General features: G+C 40.9%; 1 protein-coding gene across 3 annotated transcripts in view; it reads right to left on the bottom strand.

Moving 5' to 3' along the window:
• pawr (PRKC, apoptosis, WT1, regulator) overlaps positions 1–16,916 on the bottom strand; it is a 71,579-nt gene extending 54,663 nt beyond the window's left edge. The window contains exons 1-2 of one of the 3 annotated variants that reach the window (XM_040035629.1): positions 16,768–16,916; positions 15,834–16,412 (exon numbers count right to left, since the gene is read on the bottom strand). In XM_040035629.1, coding sequence (XP_039891563.1) covers positions 15,834–16,400 — 567 coding nt within the window. In that variant the 5' untranslated portion in view covers positions 16,401–16,412; positions 16,768–16,916. Of the gene's footprint in view, positions 1–15,833; positions 16,536–16,767 lie in introns of all 3 variants that reach the window. The other 2 variants (XM_040035627.1, XM_040035628.1) reach the window with 2 other exon arrangements.
• Between the last annotated feature and the right edge of the window lie 2,369 nt (positions 16,917–19,285).

Genomic DNA, 19,285 nt, shown 5'->3' with positions numbered 1-19,285 from the left:
ATAGACTGCAGTTTGTTGAAAAGTGGTCCGCGATGAGATCATGCCACTGTGAAGAGGAAAACAAAACAAAAAAACCTCTAAGACTAAAAAAGAAAAAAAGAAAAAGAAATTCAATTTCACATGTCAAGCTAGCTACATCAGCGACATGAGATGGGTTCCCACTTCAAGCCCGCAGACATGATTGAATTTTAAGGTTAGGTGTTTTTTACATTAATATCACCTCCTGTTCTTTTGGAGCAGGGGTGGGGAACAATTCTTCTCAGATTCTCAGAAACCTCACTTTAACTCTTTACCCCTTAAAGGCCCACTACTGGTAACCCTTGAAGCTCTTTTCTAAAAAGAGGGGCTTGTGTCATTTTTCGGACTTGCTCCCAGAACAAAATTACTGGGTTTGCATGAGAGGTTAGTGAGTGTGGTCTCTACTTATGCATCTACCCTTGGAAAAACAGGTAAATTTATTGAAATATAGTGAGGTGACAAAATTCATCATGATCGGTGGAGGGGAGGTCATCAAATGTAATCTTTATTGGGGGAAAGTTAAAAGGGAGGACCAACACTGAGCTCACTCAATATAATTCAGTGCTGAACTAGAGAATTTGAACTCACTATATTACTGTAAATGTATGTTTCTTAGCTAGTGTTAAGCATACCTAACCTAAGACTTAAAAACAAAAAACAAAACAAAAACAGGAAACACGTGTAGCAAGTTAAACAGGCCCAAGACTTGCGTCACTATGGGAATCACATGTGTCTGTGTCTTTTAATGCAAGAAATATAGATCTATTAAGTGAGAGTGCACATAAAGTTTTGACGTCTTCACTTCTGCATTGTTAGAGGCACTTACGTTATATTTACAGCCTTTTGGATATATAACTATGCTCAACTTTGTAGCTAACAAAGCACCACCAAAAACACCTACAAACTTTTTTTATTTTATCAAAGTGGACCCAGTATTTTCTTTCCATTTTTTTTGTTTGGTAAAAGCTGCTTTAATTCTGTTACTTTGAACCACAAAGGTCACTAAAATACTCCAGGATACCTTACAGCTCCAATCTGCATTCGCCTAAAAAAATGTGACGTTCCTGCCTACAGCTAAATTTTGTGATAAAGCAGGTGCACTTGGATGCAAACATCATGCCTATTGTGAGAATCATGAAGCTCCTACACAAAACGCTGAGTTTACATTCAGGAATTTCTCAAATAATTTCCAGGAGAACATGCCAGGCTCTCTCTCTGGATAATATTGAGGCAACTGTTTGCACTTGATTGGGTGACCTTTGAGGCTGACATGAGGAAGATAAATCCAGCCCTGTGGACAGAGAGCGCTGGTGACACAGACCCATTCATCGTGTCCCGGACAGCTCCACATTTAGCTACTGGACCAGCGGTAAAAAACGGGGAGGGAAGAGCGAAAAAATAAAGATGAGGAGAAAGAGAGGGCACACGGGCCACACACACAGTTATACCTCATGTTTACTTATGAGCTTGAAGCCTGAAGTCGTTAGACGCAAACAAATGGCGGTGCATCCATGCAGGCTCGAGGACTGATTTGCTAATGAGCTGTTTGAGGAGATAGCCGAGGACAGTGGGGTTTTTATTAGAACTGGAGAAGAAGAGAGAGCAAACAGAAATAGGAAAATAAACCTAAAGGGTACAGAGACCAAATACCAGAAGAAAAATGAAATGCAGAAAAGAAAAGGACCAGACAGAAAGCAAAACAAGGAGCTGCTGGTGGAAAAGCGGGATTGGCTGTAAAAAGCAAAAGCATACAATCAACCCGGATGGCTTGTGATGAAAATCCAATCTGTCACACTGATGAGAAGTTTCATTGGCTATGAATCTTTTAGGACTCCATCAGCGCCACAGGCAAAGGTTAATACCCAGAGAAGGAGAGAAGCCTCAAAGACACCTCGATGCTAAAATCTGCCACTCTGACAGGCTTCAACTAAAAGAACGACTGAAACGCACTCAGAGGTGTTACGACCAGACGCCAACAAGTAGAAACCACCAAATAAAGCTATACTTTTTAAATCAATAAAGATATAGCTTTTAAAGAACAAACATAGCGGTCTCAATTATTCCACTGCTGGGATCGGCTTGGCGCATAGTTTACATCACCGATGCAAAATTAAAGGGGTGAGCGCACAGACCCCTGAGGAAAATAACATGGAGGAAATTACATGGTCTGTCTGCACTTTACTGAGTGTCTCATAACAAGTGGTTGTCTTCTAGTGCATTGCAAATCATGTTTGTCAGCCATCCTCAGTTACTGGGAATAGAATGAAAAGCCCCGATTTGTTGATACTTTTTTGAAAGTATCACCTTAAAAAGGTTTTAAATTTTGTTTTCATATTTTTAAATATTCACTTTTTGCTTTAAAGCATCGTGACAACTCACCAGCCTGATTAGACGAGAAAAGAGAAAGATGATTGGTCCCGGTCTGTGAAGATCAGAGAACAAATCACGGCGTCTACATCCCACTCTGTGCCGTGACCTTCCGATAATGACAGGCATCTTAAATGAATTTACCCGACATGCTTTATGTGCGAATTCAGAGAGTACGTTTGTATAACACAGACACAATTTAACAGTGGCAAACAGATGTTTCAGCTGCAATATGGAGCCTGTTTGTCATAGAAAGCGGGGAAACAGACAAACAGACTGATCATAAATATTTTTTCTGACTTGAAAACAGGTTACAAAATCAACATCAAGGAGAATCTTGCCCAATAAGCACAGATGACGTAGTTATCGAGGCAGGGTTAAAAGCACCTCGGACAAAACAGCTTGAGCAACGTCAAAGAAAAACACAGCAAAGGTCGATATGAATCCGACATACCTCTGATGATTCATGCTGACATTATGTTTAAAGAGAGCAGAAAGGCCAAGAAGTGACGCAAATCTTTTTCCTCCTTTTTAAACAGTTGTTGAGCGCGTCTGACAACGTGTTGGTTCTACTAAAAAAAAAAAAAAAAAAAAAAAAAAAAAAGAACGAGTCTCATCCCAAGTCCAAAGTTCAAAACACAAGGAGAATGGATATGACAAAAATCTGTTTTTCCCACCAAATATTGCCAACGCCACAGAATCGGCCCTCTGCACTCTACCAATAAACCAAAGGTGACGAGGCCAGCACAGCTGTCTCACAGCGAGAAGATCCTGGGTTCAAATCATGCTGCATGGAGTCTCTATAAGTAATCCAGCTTCTTCCCACAGTCCAAAGACATGTTAGGTTAACTGGCAGTTCTAAATTAGCTTTAGCATCAGTTTGACTGTTAGCCTGTCCATGGTGTAACTGTGAGAGTCTCTGCTGTGTGCTGCTGATAGTCCTCTGAGTTATTCTGCATGTCTCAGAGTGGACACTTGGGTTCTACATCTTGCTACATTACCGAAAGTACAGCACAAGTTTCCACCAAGCGTTTATCCACCTAAAACCAAAGACAGCTGAAAAAAGTCACACCAGAACACCTGCTGAATCATTACTCATCTAGAAACAGTAGCAAGATGCTTCAACCTCTTCTGGTGATGGTGGGTGAGGCAGGCTGGGTCAGAACATTGGCAACAAAAGATGACACGTCGGCAGTAGGAAAATGTCATTAAGCCAATTATGGCCAAGTCATCTCATAAAACACATGAATCCTCTGCTTGTTGGTCAAACGACTTCACAATCAATTAAAGAGTGCTGTATGTAAACTGAAAAGGATCGAGAGGATTTCTCTCTTCTGTTAGGCAAAGACCGACCTCTGATCCGTCTTTCTTTTCGGTTAGTGGACCTGCATTCATGTCGGCCAGTCTAGATGCATTTGTCAAAGTATTGCTAAGAAGTCATGATGCTTTATTCCAGAAACTGTAGTTGAAAATGCAAATGTTTGTTTGCATGTCACTCCACTGTATGGAAGTTAATCAATATATAATTGGAATAGTCATAACCCCTTCTTTACTTTTACTACCTTTAAACTAATGTATTTATTGCTCTAACAAAATATGCATTTTATAAATTGTGTGGCAGAGTGTTTCCTCCATCTGGAAACTCTCCAGTCTTCCCGATTATGCTTCTCATTTTATGATAATTTTGTTAACTGGATAAATGCCTATACTGCAGCTTAGGCTGTTAAATATGAGGCATTCTACTGTGTAAAAACAAACGCACAATAGTCCCCTTCAGTTCATAAAAGTTTATTAGTTTTTTACGATGGTAGCAGAACACTTTGGTGGCCGAGCTGTGCTCAAGTTCACTGTGGTGAAAATCTTGAAAATATTTGCTCATTACTCACTAAAGCAATGCATCCAGCTATTAACTGGCTGGTCTTACAAACTGCACCGCATACTTTAACTCTGAGGGCTCAAAATGAAGAAAAAGAATGCACACTCCATGTCTGCACTACACAACAGACCCTCAAAATAAAGTCTCAAATGTATATTTTCCAAGTCAACCAGAGGAGAGCCTTTTGTAAGTAGCATTGTGTCCCAAAGTGGCACACTGCCTTGGTAAACACAACTGTACACACACGTTCAAGAGGATGTTGAAACACAAACACACTTGAGCTTCAAGGCAGATGCATGAGAGCAGGTAAGGCCTTCTTTCAACTGAAGCCAGTTTCTGGCTTCTCTCTTGTGGAGGAAAGCTTAAAGATCAAGGCTTCATGCGTTTGGCAGTTTAGAGCCACATATTTATTCAATTTCAAGGGTTCAACTGCGTGCAATCCTTGCCCTTTCACTGAGCCGTGTTTTCAATACTGTGTCCTTTTGAAGTGTGACTTTATGTGGCCCGTGTGCATCTTTTCAAACAGCCATGCGTCGGGAGAATATCCTTCGCAGCTATCTGACTTTCAGTAGAAAGTTGAAAATTAATTCAATCCATTGGTATTTCTACTGCAGCCAAAATTACCACATAAATCCTCACACAACTTGTTCTAATAAATATTATTTGTTTTCATTCAAGGGCAACCCGTGTGCCAAGAGCACCACTGAAGTTTCATATTAAAATATGCATTTTTGCAGTTCTGTTTATGAAAATTAAGTTTGTCCTCTTTGCGGTGAGAAAAGACGAGAAAACCTGCCAAACAAAGCACTGGTAAGACTTGAAAACATCATCCTGCTCAGCAGCATTTCCCCGTCTAACTCCTCAACTTTCCCTCTTAAGCTCTGCAAACCGTAATCATGTTTGTCCATCATTTGTCGAGTGGAGGTTCGGTCACACGTGTTAAACCAGCTCCTCTGATAGCAGCGATGTTCACAGAGCAGTTTGAGTGAGTCCCGTGGTGACATAACCCAGAGGCAGTGCGTGAAACCTGTTAGACTGCAGACAAAAATCAGCCTGTTAGTGTGCATTCACTCATGCAAATATAACTGAGGCTTATTGTCCCCAATGCAATAAAACCACAGCGTGAGCAGAGCTATGGCTGTCTCTGGTCGAATCGTGAATGAGGCTGGGCTCATTTCGGCCAAAGTGTACTTTGATATTTTAAATTTTAAATACTTTTGAGACTTAAGTGATGAGATGATAACAAAACCTGCTGAAAGGATACATTACTAGTTGAGTCTTTGGCATCTGAAAACTAACAGAGGTGCAACTTTACACTTGCAGTTAAATCTTTAACTTTGAGATCCACTGCTTCCTTACTTCCACATTCACAGCAAAGCTGCTAACAATCCTGGGAGTGCTTTTAACATCCAAGAACTGTTCTGGGAAGTTTTGCAAAACATGAACTTGATGATTGGACTTTTCTCAAACTATAAAAAACCGGAAAGTTTGTTGAAGATTGAGCTGAACTTTTAGAAACTATGTGCAGTATTTCCTCTCTGCTTTTATGTCGGTGTCTGTGCTGTTTAGGCATTTTTTGTAAATACCTAGCTACACTAATAAGTAGGGGTGCACCGATACTCGTATCGATATTGAACCGTTCGATACAGTGCTTTCGGTTTGGTACGCATATGTATCGAACAATACAAAATTTTTAATTTATTTTATCAACTTTCCTTCTGACGATGCTGTCTGTGTTGAGCGCTCAGTGGATCTGCGCTCGACAGTGCAGCCTAGGCAGAGTAGTCGAACGCAGATTCACTGAGCGCAGGGCAAGCTAGCGAGACAGAAGTTAAGCTCTCCTTGCAACATGGCAAATTGAACCTCCCCCACCCTCATTCAGATGTGGCGTTTGGAACTATTTTGGTTTTCATGTGAAGTATGACCCTGAAGGTAAGTGAGTCATGGACTAAAGTAAAACAGTATGTCGGATGTGCCACGCAATCGTCAATTACATGGTGGGAACTAGTGTGTTAGCGCAGTTAGCTCGTTAACGTGTTGGCCGTCTAGCCCCAGGCACGGGGCGATCCGCGGTAGCTCGTTAACGGAGATTTGCCGTGTTGTGGCGTTAACGTCATTTCAACGAGATTAACGCTGACAGCACTAGTGGGAACAAAACGAATATGACTGCACATTTACGCCGACATCATCCTAGTGCAAAGACAAGTGGAAGCAGACAAAAACAACCGACTGATCACTACAAATGCTGCAAGTTGTCCTTGACAGAAAAAAAAAAATTCAATGCAATTACCAAGCAACCACCATTTTTTACTAGTCACGTGGAGGCTGTTGACCCATTTTTGCTGTACTGTGACTGAGCCTTTTCTGAATTCTCTAAGGTACATAAGAAACAGCACAAATAATTATGCAATCAGTATTATAGCACATGCCTGTTTACATTTTTCCATTGCTACTTGAGTTGGAGCTTGCATCAGTTTGTATGGCGTGATTAAACATCATGCTAGCTACTTTAACCTAATATCAAAAAGACCAAACAACGCTGCACAACTGAACTGAGGAAATGTAAAATCTGTCCATTTAAAAAGAGACACTGCATCTCTCCTAACTTTAAGGCAACATTAAACTGTGCAATACATACAGGAAAAAGGTAGTCTGAAATATCTTGTCAATGTAGAGCACAGACCAAAGGATTCAGAAGCTACAAAATGTGACCCAGACTCTAAAATAGAAGAGAGTGGGAAAGGGAGGCTGGGGTCTCCAAGTAATTCTACTTTAATGAATACAAACAGACGAGCTCCCAAATGCCTACACAGAGCGGCCTGATTAGGGCTGACTCACAAATTCCCCACAGTCGTCAGCAAACACACAGGAATGTCCGACAAGTAGGTTACACACTGCAGACGCACCAAGTCACAACATTCGCCTCCTCGTTTGGTCCCCAATTTTGTTTCTTAACACCCCCTGCTAGGTTAGCGCTGTGTGTGTGTCTGCATGTGGTCAAACCAGCTAGATCCCCTGCAGCAAAGTACAGAGTGATCCCCAACAACTACACAACGGAGGGAGGCTTGTTTCTAAGAAGCGGAAGCATGAAACCGATTATCGTTTATCTGTGCGTGCCTCCACGCACACAAAAACAAAGTGCATTTTTATACACTGCATGCCAGTTACTGTAACACACACCAGATCTTGTTTGTTTTCTCAGCTTAAATGCTGGTAATGAAGACAAAAATAAAGGAAATGAATTATGACAGAGGCTCTGCAATACGCTGATATAAATGTCAAACAAAAAGGTGCAAAATTACTGAGTAAAGAGAGAGACGTGAACTTTAAAGCCAAAACAATGTCCCGAACCGAAGGTCAGATGAGGACGAGGCTATTCACTCTGACATCGTTTTGCGCCTGCAGAGAAAACAGTCAGGATGGATTCTGTTAAACACTTATGGATGGTGGGTACTCAGTTAAACAGCCTTTACCACATTTGACCAGTACAAAAGCCACACCATTGATCATTTTCTGCTCTATTCAGCAGCTTGTTTTGAAATTCCAGGCTGACACTAATACAACAATACATCAATTGATCGCAAACTTCACCATCCTGGATATGCGCACACTCAAGAGTTAAAGATTAGCCAGAAAGATGGCAGAAGACTCAAGCAGAATCAACACGTTTCACTGTGTGTAAAAACAAATCTGCATCAATGGACATCAGTGCTGAGGCTGATTGTATCACCTACATCTGATCACATTTGTGAGAAAGTTCAGTGAGGTCTCGACTTATAGCTGAGCCGACCTCCAGGCAAACATGCAGGGTGGCTTTCACCTCACAAGATTTAGACTGATTCTGCATGACCGTGCATTCCTGTGCACGCTGCGCAGGGGGTATGTCGTTCTTCAGTAATAATCTACAAAGTCCCTGAACCCACATAACTAAAGAGCAGTGACCTAGATAAAAGATAGTTTGAACTTTGTGTGCAGATTGCAGCAAAACTCCAAAAGTAAATGTCAAACTGAAAAGGCAAGTGATCTTTTAATGTCTGAAATGAACAGACTACTAACGGGATGGTCCAATTTTTAGTGACATCTTGCAGTTTTAAGTCAGTCACAATTCTTGTGTTTTTGTCCCTCTCAAGCAGAGTGAAACTGTCATGTATGGTCATTTATGTAATTATATATGGCAGAATTTACAGTCGTACAGTGCTTGATAATCCAAGATGGCTCTCCTACCAGTAATGACAGATGGATGGTTTCATATAAGGTTGTAATTTTACTTGCTTTGTGACCTTTTTTTTCCCCCCAATTTGTTTGTTTTTGTTTTATTTGTTCTCACAACAAGTAATTCCGCCAAGAGAGTTTGAAGTTTTATCCCATTTTTAAAAACAAGCCCAAAGTCTCATAACAAATGTCCACAATGTACTCTCTGGTAAGAGTTTACATTCAGTTAACGGCTGAGCTGAACGTACCAAATAACAGAGTTTACTTTTTGTTAATGATCTAATCAAGATAAAGCAATCAGACCTGTGGTAGACAAGAGTGTTACACCCTCCAAACCAGGGGCGCCAAACTCATTTTACATCGTTGGCCACATACAGCCCACTTTGATCCCAAGTGGGGTGGACCAGTGAAAATATCTCATGGAATAAATCTGAGATATTTTAATATATGTATATTAAAAGAAGTGCAATTTAAAACATCTCAGTTTTTCCACATGATAAAGAAACGCTGCTTTGGCCCTAAATTTTAAGACGTATGTAAATTTACAGAATACTTCTGTTAGCTCATTGAGCTCACCGTTCTGAAATTAAAAATCTATAGTTTTTTTTACTAATTGCAAAGACATCATTTTTAGCTCTGTTTTTTGTGAACCTGCTGTTAAAAATCAAACATTTCTATAGCAGACAGTGGGAAAACAGGAATCTTGTTATTTAATGGTTTATCCATTTTAAAAGTGTTTATCTTTATCGGTAGAAAAGGCTATAAAACTTAAGAAAACGCAGTTTAAAGTGTAAAATGAATGTCCTCTTTCACGTTTTTCAAATCCAGGTTGAGCCAGTGGGCCAGAATGGCCCCCGGGCCTTATGTTTGACACCGCCGCTCTAAGCAAACTAAGGCGGGGGGGACAAAAACAAAAAATCTATTTGGAAGATTTGTTGATGCCCCAGTTGTACGAGAAAGCACATGTGGTTTCTTTACACCCATCTCCTAAATGTAAGCAGATATGAATCAGTAGCAAAGTGTTACTGCCGTCTGTTTGAAAGTACACAAATTTATACACTCATTCTACTTTCAGGACTTTAAACATTCTGTTTAAAATCCTTTTGGTTTCTTTTAATGATTTATCAATGATTTTAACTGTACAAACAGTCATAAATTCTCTGACCAAAGACCAAGTTATAAAATGTATACACACACACACACTAATCCATCTCACAGCCTGTTTAACACTGATCTGATGCCTTCTGACAGCATAATGGCTGCTCACCTGGTCAGAGGTCACTTTAATGGGAGCAAGCATTTATGTAACAGTCTTACAAACTGAGCTAACCCATGTGTCACAGCCCATTACAAGGGTGCTGTGTGCTTTATGTGGTGCTGATAGGTGCCTGGTGGGTTGGTAAAGACTTCATCGTGGAAGCAGATCAGCTCCTTCCTTCCTTTGCTGAGGCCACAGACAAGGGCTTTTGTAAACAATTCAAAATGCTCTCCTTGGAAACTGGTGCTTCTCGCTTGGAGGAACTTCACTTTTACGAACACGTGCTTTAATTAAACAGGTTAGCATTCCTGCTGTTCAACCAACAAATGAAAAGGAGAAAACAAAACACCCGGCCCAAATAGCCCAATGCTTACCTAAGCCTATGATAAAATCCCTGTGGTATTTACTGTGATGATGTGACCTTGTTTGGAGAAGGTTTTAAACACCAAGTGAAGCACACTCCACCCCATGCAAATTTACATTCTTGCATGCTTTTGTCCAGCTGTGAACTGAGAGCCTTTAATAAGCAAACTACTGCAGACTTTAATTTCTACTGTCAGTTTATTGCAGCTTTAAACTTTAGCCAACTTTTTTGTGCCTTGCATTTACTGAACTGCACATTTTAGGTCACTTCAACTATAACGAGCTTGAAGAGCCAAAAGTCAAAGATTCTTTTAAATTTAAAGTTTTAAATTCTGTTTGTGGCCGTTTGCATTCATTTCCACAAAACAACCAAAACTTTAGTCAAAGAGAAATATCAGCAACTTTCCCAACTGTGACTCCATTTGTTATGCAGATGAAAGTTAACTCAACGGTCTTGGACTGCAGCCGGCAATGACCAGATAACTTGCATAGCAATTATAAACCTATTTTCTTAATTGCTTTTAAAAACAGATCAAGGACAAGAACATGGACCTGGAGTTTGCCCAACTCACTGGAGAGGCAGCTAAATAATACTTAAGACTGGCACATTAGTAAACTGCCCACCCTGTAAGGAAGGAAACATAAGGACCAAAGCTAGCCAAGTCACTTTAACTTTCAAAATAAAAGCAAGGAAATTGTCCAACAGTGAAGCGTGCACTCAAGTTTTATATGCATTGATTCTACAGAGGAAAGAAACTTTATAGATATTTTGTCACAATTCTCATCTTGATCCGTTAACTGATTTTTATGAAATTTTAAATCTGTTAAATGTCATTTTCTAGCATAAAAATTATGGCTTGATCACCATGGTGATGATGATGATGGCGATGTTGTGCTGAGCAAAAACTGCCTATTTTCCTTGTAATGTATTATAAGGTCACATCCTCTATTTTCAGTTTTTCCACAAATATGTTAAAAGAAAAAAAAAAAAAAATCTGCTGATCTTCATCCATTCTGTGAAACCAATTTTAAACATTTTCTCTGCATCTGGATTTGGGTTGGAAGGAACCAAACGTCTGCCCTCAGCATGGCCCTTCTCCAAACTTTCACCCTTCAATGAACTTCACCAAAGAACAAAATGGAGCAGAAACTAATTTGGGAACAAACAAGGCAGGGGTGTTTGAATTTAAGGTATTTGCTGATTAATGTCAGTGCAGACTGTATCTGTGAGAGCAGATGAAAGAACCAATGCCAAAACTCAACTGTGCACGAGCCCAATTTGAGTTGCACCACACTGCACTTCATATACAGTTATATACACTTTATCCTGAAACAGTTTTATTGTGTATCCTGACACGCACATGGATTTTTGGTGAAATTTCCATGTGGAAGGAATTCAGATGAAGTGTTTGAATAGACTGCAGCTCGCTCTCCGTGAACTCTGTGCAGCTCTGGATGCCTGTGACTGATGTGCTGATTAGCTCAGTTTGAGGTGTGTCCTTTTGTCTGCACCATTTTTAGTTCTCAGTAATGTGTCATGTGATGCAAACACAAAATATCTGTGTTTTTCCACATATTCACAACAGGTCTGTTGCTAAACCTGCATTTGCTGCAGGTGCCATTTCACAAGTTGCTCCTGACTGGTAGTGCAGGAAACCTAAGTACACCCTTACTGCTGCCATAGAAATCAAGATATTAAGTAGCAACCAGGTGCTACTAGTCAATTGTCCTGAATTAACCGATCACCTGGAAGCGTGAGCACCTCTATAAAAAGCAAAAATTTTGGCAGTTTGTAGAGCTGGAACATTCAGGTGTGAATGAACATGATGTCACAATTTTCCCAGGAGTGGGCGTCCCCACAAATTCACACTTAGGTCACACCCAGAGTGTGCAATACCTGGAGAAAATAATAATAATAATAATAATAATCATCATCATCATAGCAGACTCTACGTGCCTCAGCATGTAAAACATTAATCTTCGTGACAGCCAAGAAAAAGATGGAACAAGTATGGCTTGTTTGGAAGAGTTGCTTTCTTTAGAAATCTTTAGTTTAGCATTTATTAGCTTCAGTGAAGGAAGAGTTAAGAAATCTCAATCTTAATAAGCAGATGCTTCCCTTATCATTTCATCATTGTTGCACAGGTGAATTTGGCCAAACTGACTAGGATTAAATCGAAAGACTAGTTGCAAGTGCATAATATAATTGTAATTGGTTCTTTTGAGCCATTTTCAGTTGAAATCACATTTTTCCTAAAACCTAGTTTAGTTTAATTTTAATTAGTCATGTCTGGTTCATGTGTTAACAGGTTAACATGAGTTTGTACGAAGCCTAAAGTGTATTAACAACTCTGTGGTGTCACAAATAACTAAGTTAAACAGGGAGCCCTCTTGTCTCCTGTATCATCCCATCGCCAGAGTGTTAACTGCGTGAGCACTCGGTCCAGCATTGCACCTTAAACCTGTTGACCTCCTTTTCAATGACGCTGCAGACAAATAGCTGCGAGGGGCCGGATAGCTCCACGCTCCCCAGCAGTGTTTGTGGAGCAGACTCAGTCATGTACATGAAACACAAAGTTCACTGGCTGGAGCGGCAGACCACAACCTCATAACTCTCAGAGGTCATACTTTTTTTTTTTTTTTAAAAGCAACGGCACAATGAGCGACATGACTCATCACTACGAGACTGCAGGCAGCGTGACCTGATGGGAAACGTGCTTACATCACAACCCAAAACATTTTAAGATGAGAGAACTCACTGAATCTAAACTCTTGTTTTCGCATTCCTCAAACACATACAATGTGCTGTGCAGGTCAAAAGGTCAGCATCGGCAACAATGCCCTCGGACCCGCAGGAGTGAGCAGGGTGAGAGAAAGGAGACACCCTCCCGGCTCGCTGGACGAGGTACTGACTGATGCAATGCAGAGCTGGGAGCTTTTATCGGGCCATTATGGCCTCAACAGGCAGAAGATTGGGTTCCCAGGATGCTATGAAATCCCGCTCAGCAGCTATTATGCTGCACAGAACGAGCGGGGAGATAATCCCAGGCATCTCTATTCACACCTGTCCACTAATATTCACATCACAAAGGCAGCTTGTGTGAGCAAGTCTTCATTTGCATAGTTTGGTGCCCCCCCCAATCCAACAGGAGGAGAAAAGAGAAAACTTTTCACAAAAGGAGTCCATCTGCCGGGCAACCGGTTTCTGGATTTTTGTGTTTCCATCTGTGTGCAAAGCTCACAGGATCTCAAACCATGAGATAAAGCTTCCATAATTAAAGCTGGATTATAAAACTTACAGTTGGGTAAACATTACTTTTAAATGGTGACACAATGCCAAAAAACTTAGAATATTAAGAAGAATATTAAACTAAAACAACAAAAGCACTACTTTTTGTTTTTCAATACAGATAAAAAGTAGGAGCCAGCGTCACTAATTCATCAATAAACAGAACAATACAACATCAAAAAACTTTAATTTTATATTTTTTGTAGAATCTGAGTGTTATATTTGAGTTAATGAGGTATACAGTAATTGAAAATCTTTACTTTTTCCTGAAGGGGTTACTGCACCAGAGGCAGTGCAGGAAATGACTTCAAACTGCAACTTTAGGAAGTCTGAAAATACTCAAGACAAATTTAAGATGCTGGAGGTTGATTATAGGAGTACACCCTTTAATGGTGAACTCAAACCAGGCAAGTGTGTTCAAACCAAAGTCCAGTTCAGTAATGAGCGTTTATGCTTCATCGTGCTCGGTTCAGCCCACTAAAACAGATGAGATTGGGAATGGTTCACTGAACTCAGGCGCGGTAATCATCTGGTTTGATTGCACTTCCTTAAGACGAGCTGCTCCGTGCAGTATGACTGAAATGTGATAAATACATGAAGGCAGATGAGAGCACTGTACCCAGAAATAAACAAAAAAGCCTCAAAGTACAAAGAATCATGGCGTCCTCTGATCTGTGCACGAGCGCTTTTCTTTAACTGCAACAAATGCAACAAATGCATTTACATAACTCTGACATAGCTGCCAAACAGATACGATCGTCTAAGCTGGTAACCGTCTGACCCTGCTGACCTTCTGAATAACTGGCACGGGTGTGCGAAAGCATCAGACACGTGTCAAAATGTCCCCCGGGATGCTCCTTCGAAATCACCGGCCTAACTATAACGCGAAACACGTGCATTAATCTCATGTTACGCAGGTTTCTGATTGCCCGACTTGAGGAAAAGTTTGGCTTCCCATTCAGGAAATCTGTCACATTATATTTAGCAGCAGAGGTACTTCAGCAGCTGAAGGCAAAAGTCAAAGATTGATCTTTGGCTGCCTGCAGTCACCTGGGCTTTAGGTCTCCATTTGATCGCCGCTAACGGAAGATAAGCGGACCAGTTTAATCACTGTTATCCAACTCCAGGTGACGACGCTTGACAAAGTATGATGATCAGAACCTACCAATCAGAGTTGTGGAGTCAGATGAATACAAATGCTTTCAGCAATGAACCTTTTTTTAAACCTGCATAGTATTTGTCATTTTATTTAACAAATGTAGTGATCTGCCTTTCAGCTGTTCATAATTAACTTTTAAATAACAATTAAAAGAGAACATTAACAGGAATTAGGGTATGTAAATAGTTTACAAGCACACTGGGCACAGTGTTGGACTGCAAGCACATCAGCATCACCATAGCACCCAAGTCTAGTGCACAGAAAACCTGCAGTTTCTTTCATAGGACACTTAAAGCTGAATTCAAAACCAGCAGGTACGTCCATCTTTTATACTCATACTCACTATACTTTTAGGGATAAGAACCTGCCTCAGGAAGTTCTACAAACTTTCTCAGACCACAGCACTTCCACTTCTTTCTCCCTCTTCCCCACTCACACAAATCAGCTCACCACCTCATCAGATCACCTCCTACCTCCCCCAATAATAGACGGTTCGCCCACTTTACTACATAATGAGCTGCCTATGGGCTCGATCTAGCATATCTGGCGCAACCCAGAGTGCTGAAGCCCAGCATTACAGCCTGGCTTGTGACCAGTTTTCAAACGGCTTTGCTCGGCACTGCTGAGCACCTAATAACAGGATGTGAGGCTCCAACTGACAGGCTGGTCAAACTCCAAGTTGTGCTGCCCCAGGGGCATATTGTTCTGGGTGGCTATCAAATAGGAGAATGAAAGGTGGTCAGAATACCATCCCCTTACCAAAAAAGAAACCAACAAAAAACAAAAGGGTGGGCATCTATTCTGAGAATTTCTGTGTAATTTGAGTGTTTTTTTCAGTGTTGGCCAAGCTTCATATCAGAGTTCCTGCATGTGTCTGAACCACAGGAATCGGCCAGGAGTGCGAGATGATTTAAATCCAATAACAATGAATGTGCAGCACACATACTGTACACCTCCACCCTCTCCCACCATCTGAGAACTGCTTTCATTTCTCTCCAGCAGAGGCTCGATTAAACCAGACACATGTATGGGAGGAATTTGGAGTGTAGGAAGGCAAGTGGTGTTCAAGTGCAACACACAGAAGCCACTATTTCCTTACAAAAAATAAAAATGCACAAGCATCAAGCATCCACCTATTTCCACATACAAGAGGCTAACTTTCACTAATACTTTTTTGGGAATACTTTTATTCCCAATACAGAAAAAACATGACCAATCCCAAAATGGGCCTCCAAATTATACCCATTCTGATGCTAAGGTGAATCGCTGCCCTCTTTTCCCCCCGACTCACCTCATTGGATGGTATGTTCACGACACCTGTGGATCTCCTCTTTTCCCTTAACTTCCTCTTCTCGATCTGTCCTTTCCCCTTCCTGGCGCTGGGCCCGGTGCTCTTCTTCTCCTTGCCCTTGCTGCTGGGTGACGGGCTTTCCTTGTCACTGTCGTTGCAAGCCATGGGAGTAGAGTCCTGAGTCGTCTCCGGCTGAGGCAGGGCCTTCTTCAGGTTGCTTCCCGGCGTGGCTGAGGGTGTCACGGGGTGGTGCATTTCCTCCTCGGGCCTCTTTAGAGAAGTGCCAGAGGAGGACCGAGCAACCGCGTAGGAGGAGGGGTGGCAGTTCCCAGCGGAGGAGCTTCGGTCCGGGTTGCCGTTGTTGGTGAACTCGGTGGCCGAAGGAAGAGGAGGAGGAGATGGAGGAGGAACGGCGTTGCGGCTGCTGTTTGTATTGCTGGCACCCAAGGGAGTACCAGTGGCTGCGGCAATGTCCCCCAGCATTTTGGCTCTCATTTTCTCCCGTTTTGCCTTCCACTCCTCCAAAAAGTCCGTCGCGGCGCTTGACTTGAATCCGCCTGTGGCCATGATCCCTTTTTTCTGATAAGTTCAAAGTCGAAGGGAGGAAAAAAGTAACTTAAAAGTTGAAGTTGATATGAATTTTCAGCTCTCGGTCGCTGTCCTAATTGCACCACATTCCTCAAGTGATTAACTCGGGAGCTGCTGAAAGGTAGAATGAAAATAAAAAGTCAGGACAAGTAAACTTAGCTGTTCATTATGGAGGTGTTTTCACCTCCACCTCGCGATACTCAGCGTGCAGGACGGGTTTTGTTTAAAAAGAAAGTTTACAAAGTCCGTTTATCTCTAAGGTAACTTTCCGCCCGAAAGAAGAAAGTCAGAGTGTGGAGAAGTTGACGAGAGAACAACAAAGGTATAAATTCAGGTAGAAACCCACCTGAGTGGAGCTGTCTCGGTCGCTGAACTGCTCTTCACGGTCCAACCAGGTGTGCCCGACCTGCTCTCACGTGAACTGCTGTAGTCTGCGGAGCTGGGACCCGCCGCGCTCGCTCTGCCCCTCTGAAAACACCGGCTTGAATCCCGAAAGTGCGCGAACACTTCCGACTAAAGCCGAAGCAGAGGAGGGCGCTGTGTAATAACTCTTTACTGTTCCCACAGGTGCCTTCGGGTTTAAGGTCATTTGTTAAAGCTTTTACAATACTTATCGGCGATATTTCCATAAAGATAAAGGTTAATATAGTTAATTATTTTTATCATAACATTTCTGTATTTTCATGCTTCCTTATATGTAAGTTGTGTAAAGTGTATATGTACAAAGTTTCAAGCAGCTCAGATTCTTTTATTCTGCTTGTATATATTTATATCTTTTTCAGTTTTAATTATCATATTATTATTATTATTATTATTATTATTTTATTTTTTATTTATTTATTTATTTTACAATTGTTTCTGTTGTTTTTAAATCATCAGCTGGTTTATTTATCCAATTTATCTAATTTTGTATGTGGATACATATATATTTTCTGTTTGCCATTTGTTGTCATTGCACAGGGGAACATATTTCTTCACTGTGAATATGACAATAATTTTCTATAATTTTGAAAAGTATTTATCTATGTTACAAAAAACTAGCCAAGACCAGTAAAATGACTGCAAAGCCCTCCTTACCTTTCTTTAATAAGTGTAAAGAAAGGAAAGGATTGGTTCCATTGTCGATTAGAAATTTGATAAACATTTTCATTTGTATAAGATCTGCATTTATGCTCTTTAGATTAGCTTTGGGGCCTTTTTATTACCTTGCCGTAAGAAGAAAAAGTGTAAAGAAGAAGCATTTTCCCCTTTGATGAGCCACCCAGTTACAAAAGCATGATTAACTGCTTCGCAAGAATAAGGGCAAGGTCTGCTGTCATAACATGTGCATGCATATTTAACAGTGCAAAAGCAACAACTCTTCACATGTACAGTTTCTTTTGTAATAAACATTCGTATTTTACTTCTTTATAATCCGAACACTGTCTCTAGGTCTAGAATTCTGTTCACCCCTGTGTAGTTATGCTGGCTTTGCATCACCACTCAGCAATCGAAATTCATTTTTTACAATTTCATTGCTGTTTTCATACTTTTTTAGCCATCAGTTGGTCAAATTGGACCCTCTGGTGGGTCCAGACCTGTCCTTGAAAATCCATCCACTCCTTGCTTTAAGAGCTTTCTGTAATTCACTGAAAACTTTGTATTTTGCTTTGAGAGTTGAGTGGAAGTTTGAGACTTTGAAAATGTGATTGTTAAAGTCCCTGTACACCTCTGCGGCTCTGACTTGTGTCAACAGCAACGGTGTCGCTGATTTCACGTCTTCAGTGGCCCTTTGATATTTGCACAGTCACAGTGCAACACTTCGGCACAAGGGCATTTCTCAACAACTTCTCTCACGCAGGTCCCACAGAGTCCCTTAGGCACCCGATAACTCACCCAACCAGCTCTGATCAGATGAAAAACCTGCTTTCAGGGAAACTTGATCCCTGGGTAGGGTGAGGGCAACTTTCGATGACTGAGCAGTTCATTTCATCTTATTTTTGTTATGACTTGAAAGTTTACAAAAAATGTGCGCTACTCAAAGTTGAAACTTCGTTGACAGCGGGAAACTTCACTTTAAAAATCGACACGCAATTATATCTGTACTCAGTTGTTGCTCTGAAATATCCGAGTCCTCAAAGTACTGAATTATGCGTTCAACAGACAGAACACATGTTTGATAACAATAATAAACCTCCATTACATTAAAAAAGAGCAAAAAATTTCAATCTGAGATCTCAGAAAGAGCCTTTAAACAGGGATATCATGTCCTTTCTGTTTAGATTTGGTGAAAAGATGTTCTGTTTCATTTGACAGTGCCTTAAGGGGATTTGTCTTGGGAGAACAAGGCATAACAAAATGTTAGTGTGAACACTTTCAGTGTGTTTCTTAGACAGGAACAGTCCTTCTAGAAGGAATTCTTGCACCTCAGCATAGCGAAAAGCCTTCAGGCACTTACACGGCCACTTTGTTAGGTACAAACTGTTCAACTGCTTGCTAACAGAAATATCTACTCAGCCAATCACATAACTGCAGCTCTATGCATTTAGACCTGTGCACATGGTCACGATGACATGCTGAAATTCAAACCGAGCATCAGAGTGGGGAAGAAAGATGATTTCGCTGACTTTGAATGCAACACGTTGTTGTTGGTCTGAGTACTTCAGAAGCAGCTGTTTTCCTAGGATTTTCCCATCAACAATCTCTGAGGAATGCTTCCTCAGTTTTGTTGAATCGATTCCATAACGAATTAAGGCAAAAAAAAAAAAAAAAGGTAACGGCAACATGCACCTAATAAAGTGGCCGGTGAGTGTATTTAGGGAGTTGTTTTGATGCAGTGTCCAAATTAACTAAACTTTTTATGATCATAAAAACTGCGTTGATGA

This window comes from Simochromis diagramma, unplaced genomic scaffold (genome assembly GCF_900408965.1).
Source record: "Simochromis diagramma unplaced genomic scaffold, fSimDia1.1 OVJJ01000816.1, whole genome shotgun sequence".
Taxonomy (NCBI): Eukaryota; Metazoa; Chordata; class Actinopteri; order Cichliformes; family Cichlidae; genus Simochromis; species Simochromis diagramma.
This window is presented reverse-complemented; position numbering and strand designations above follow the sequence as displayed.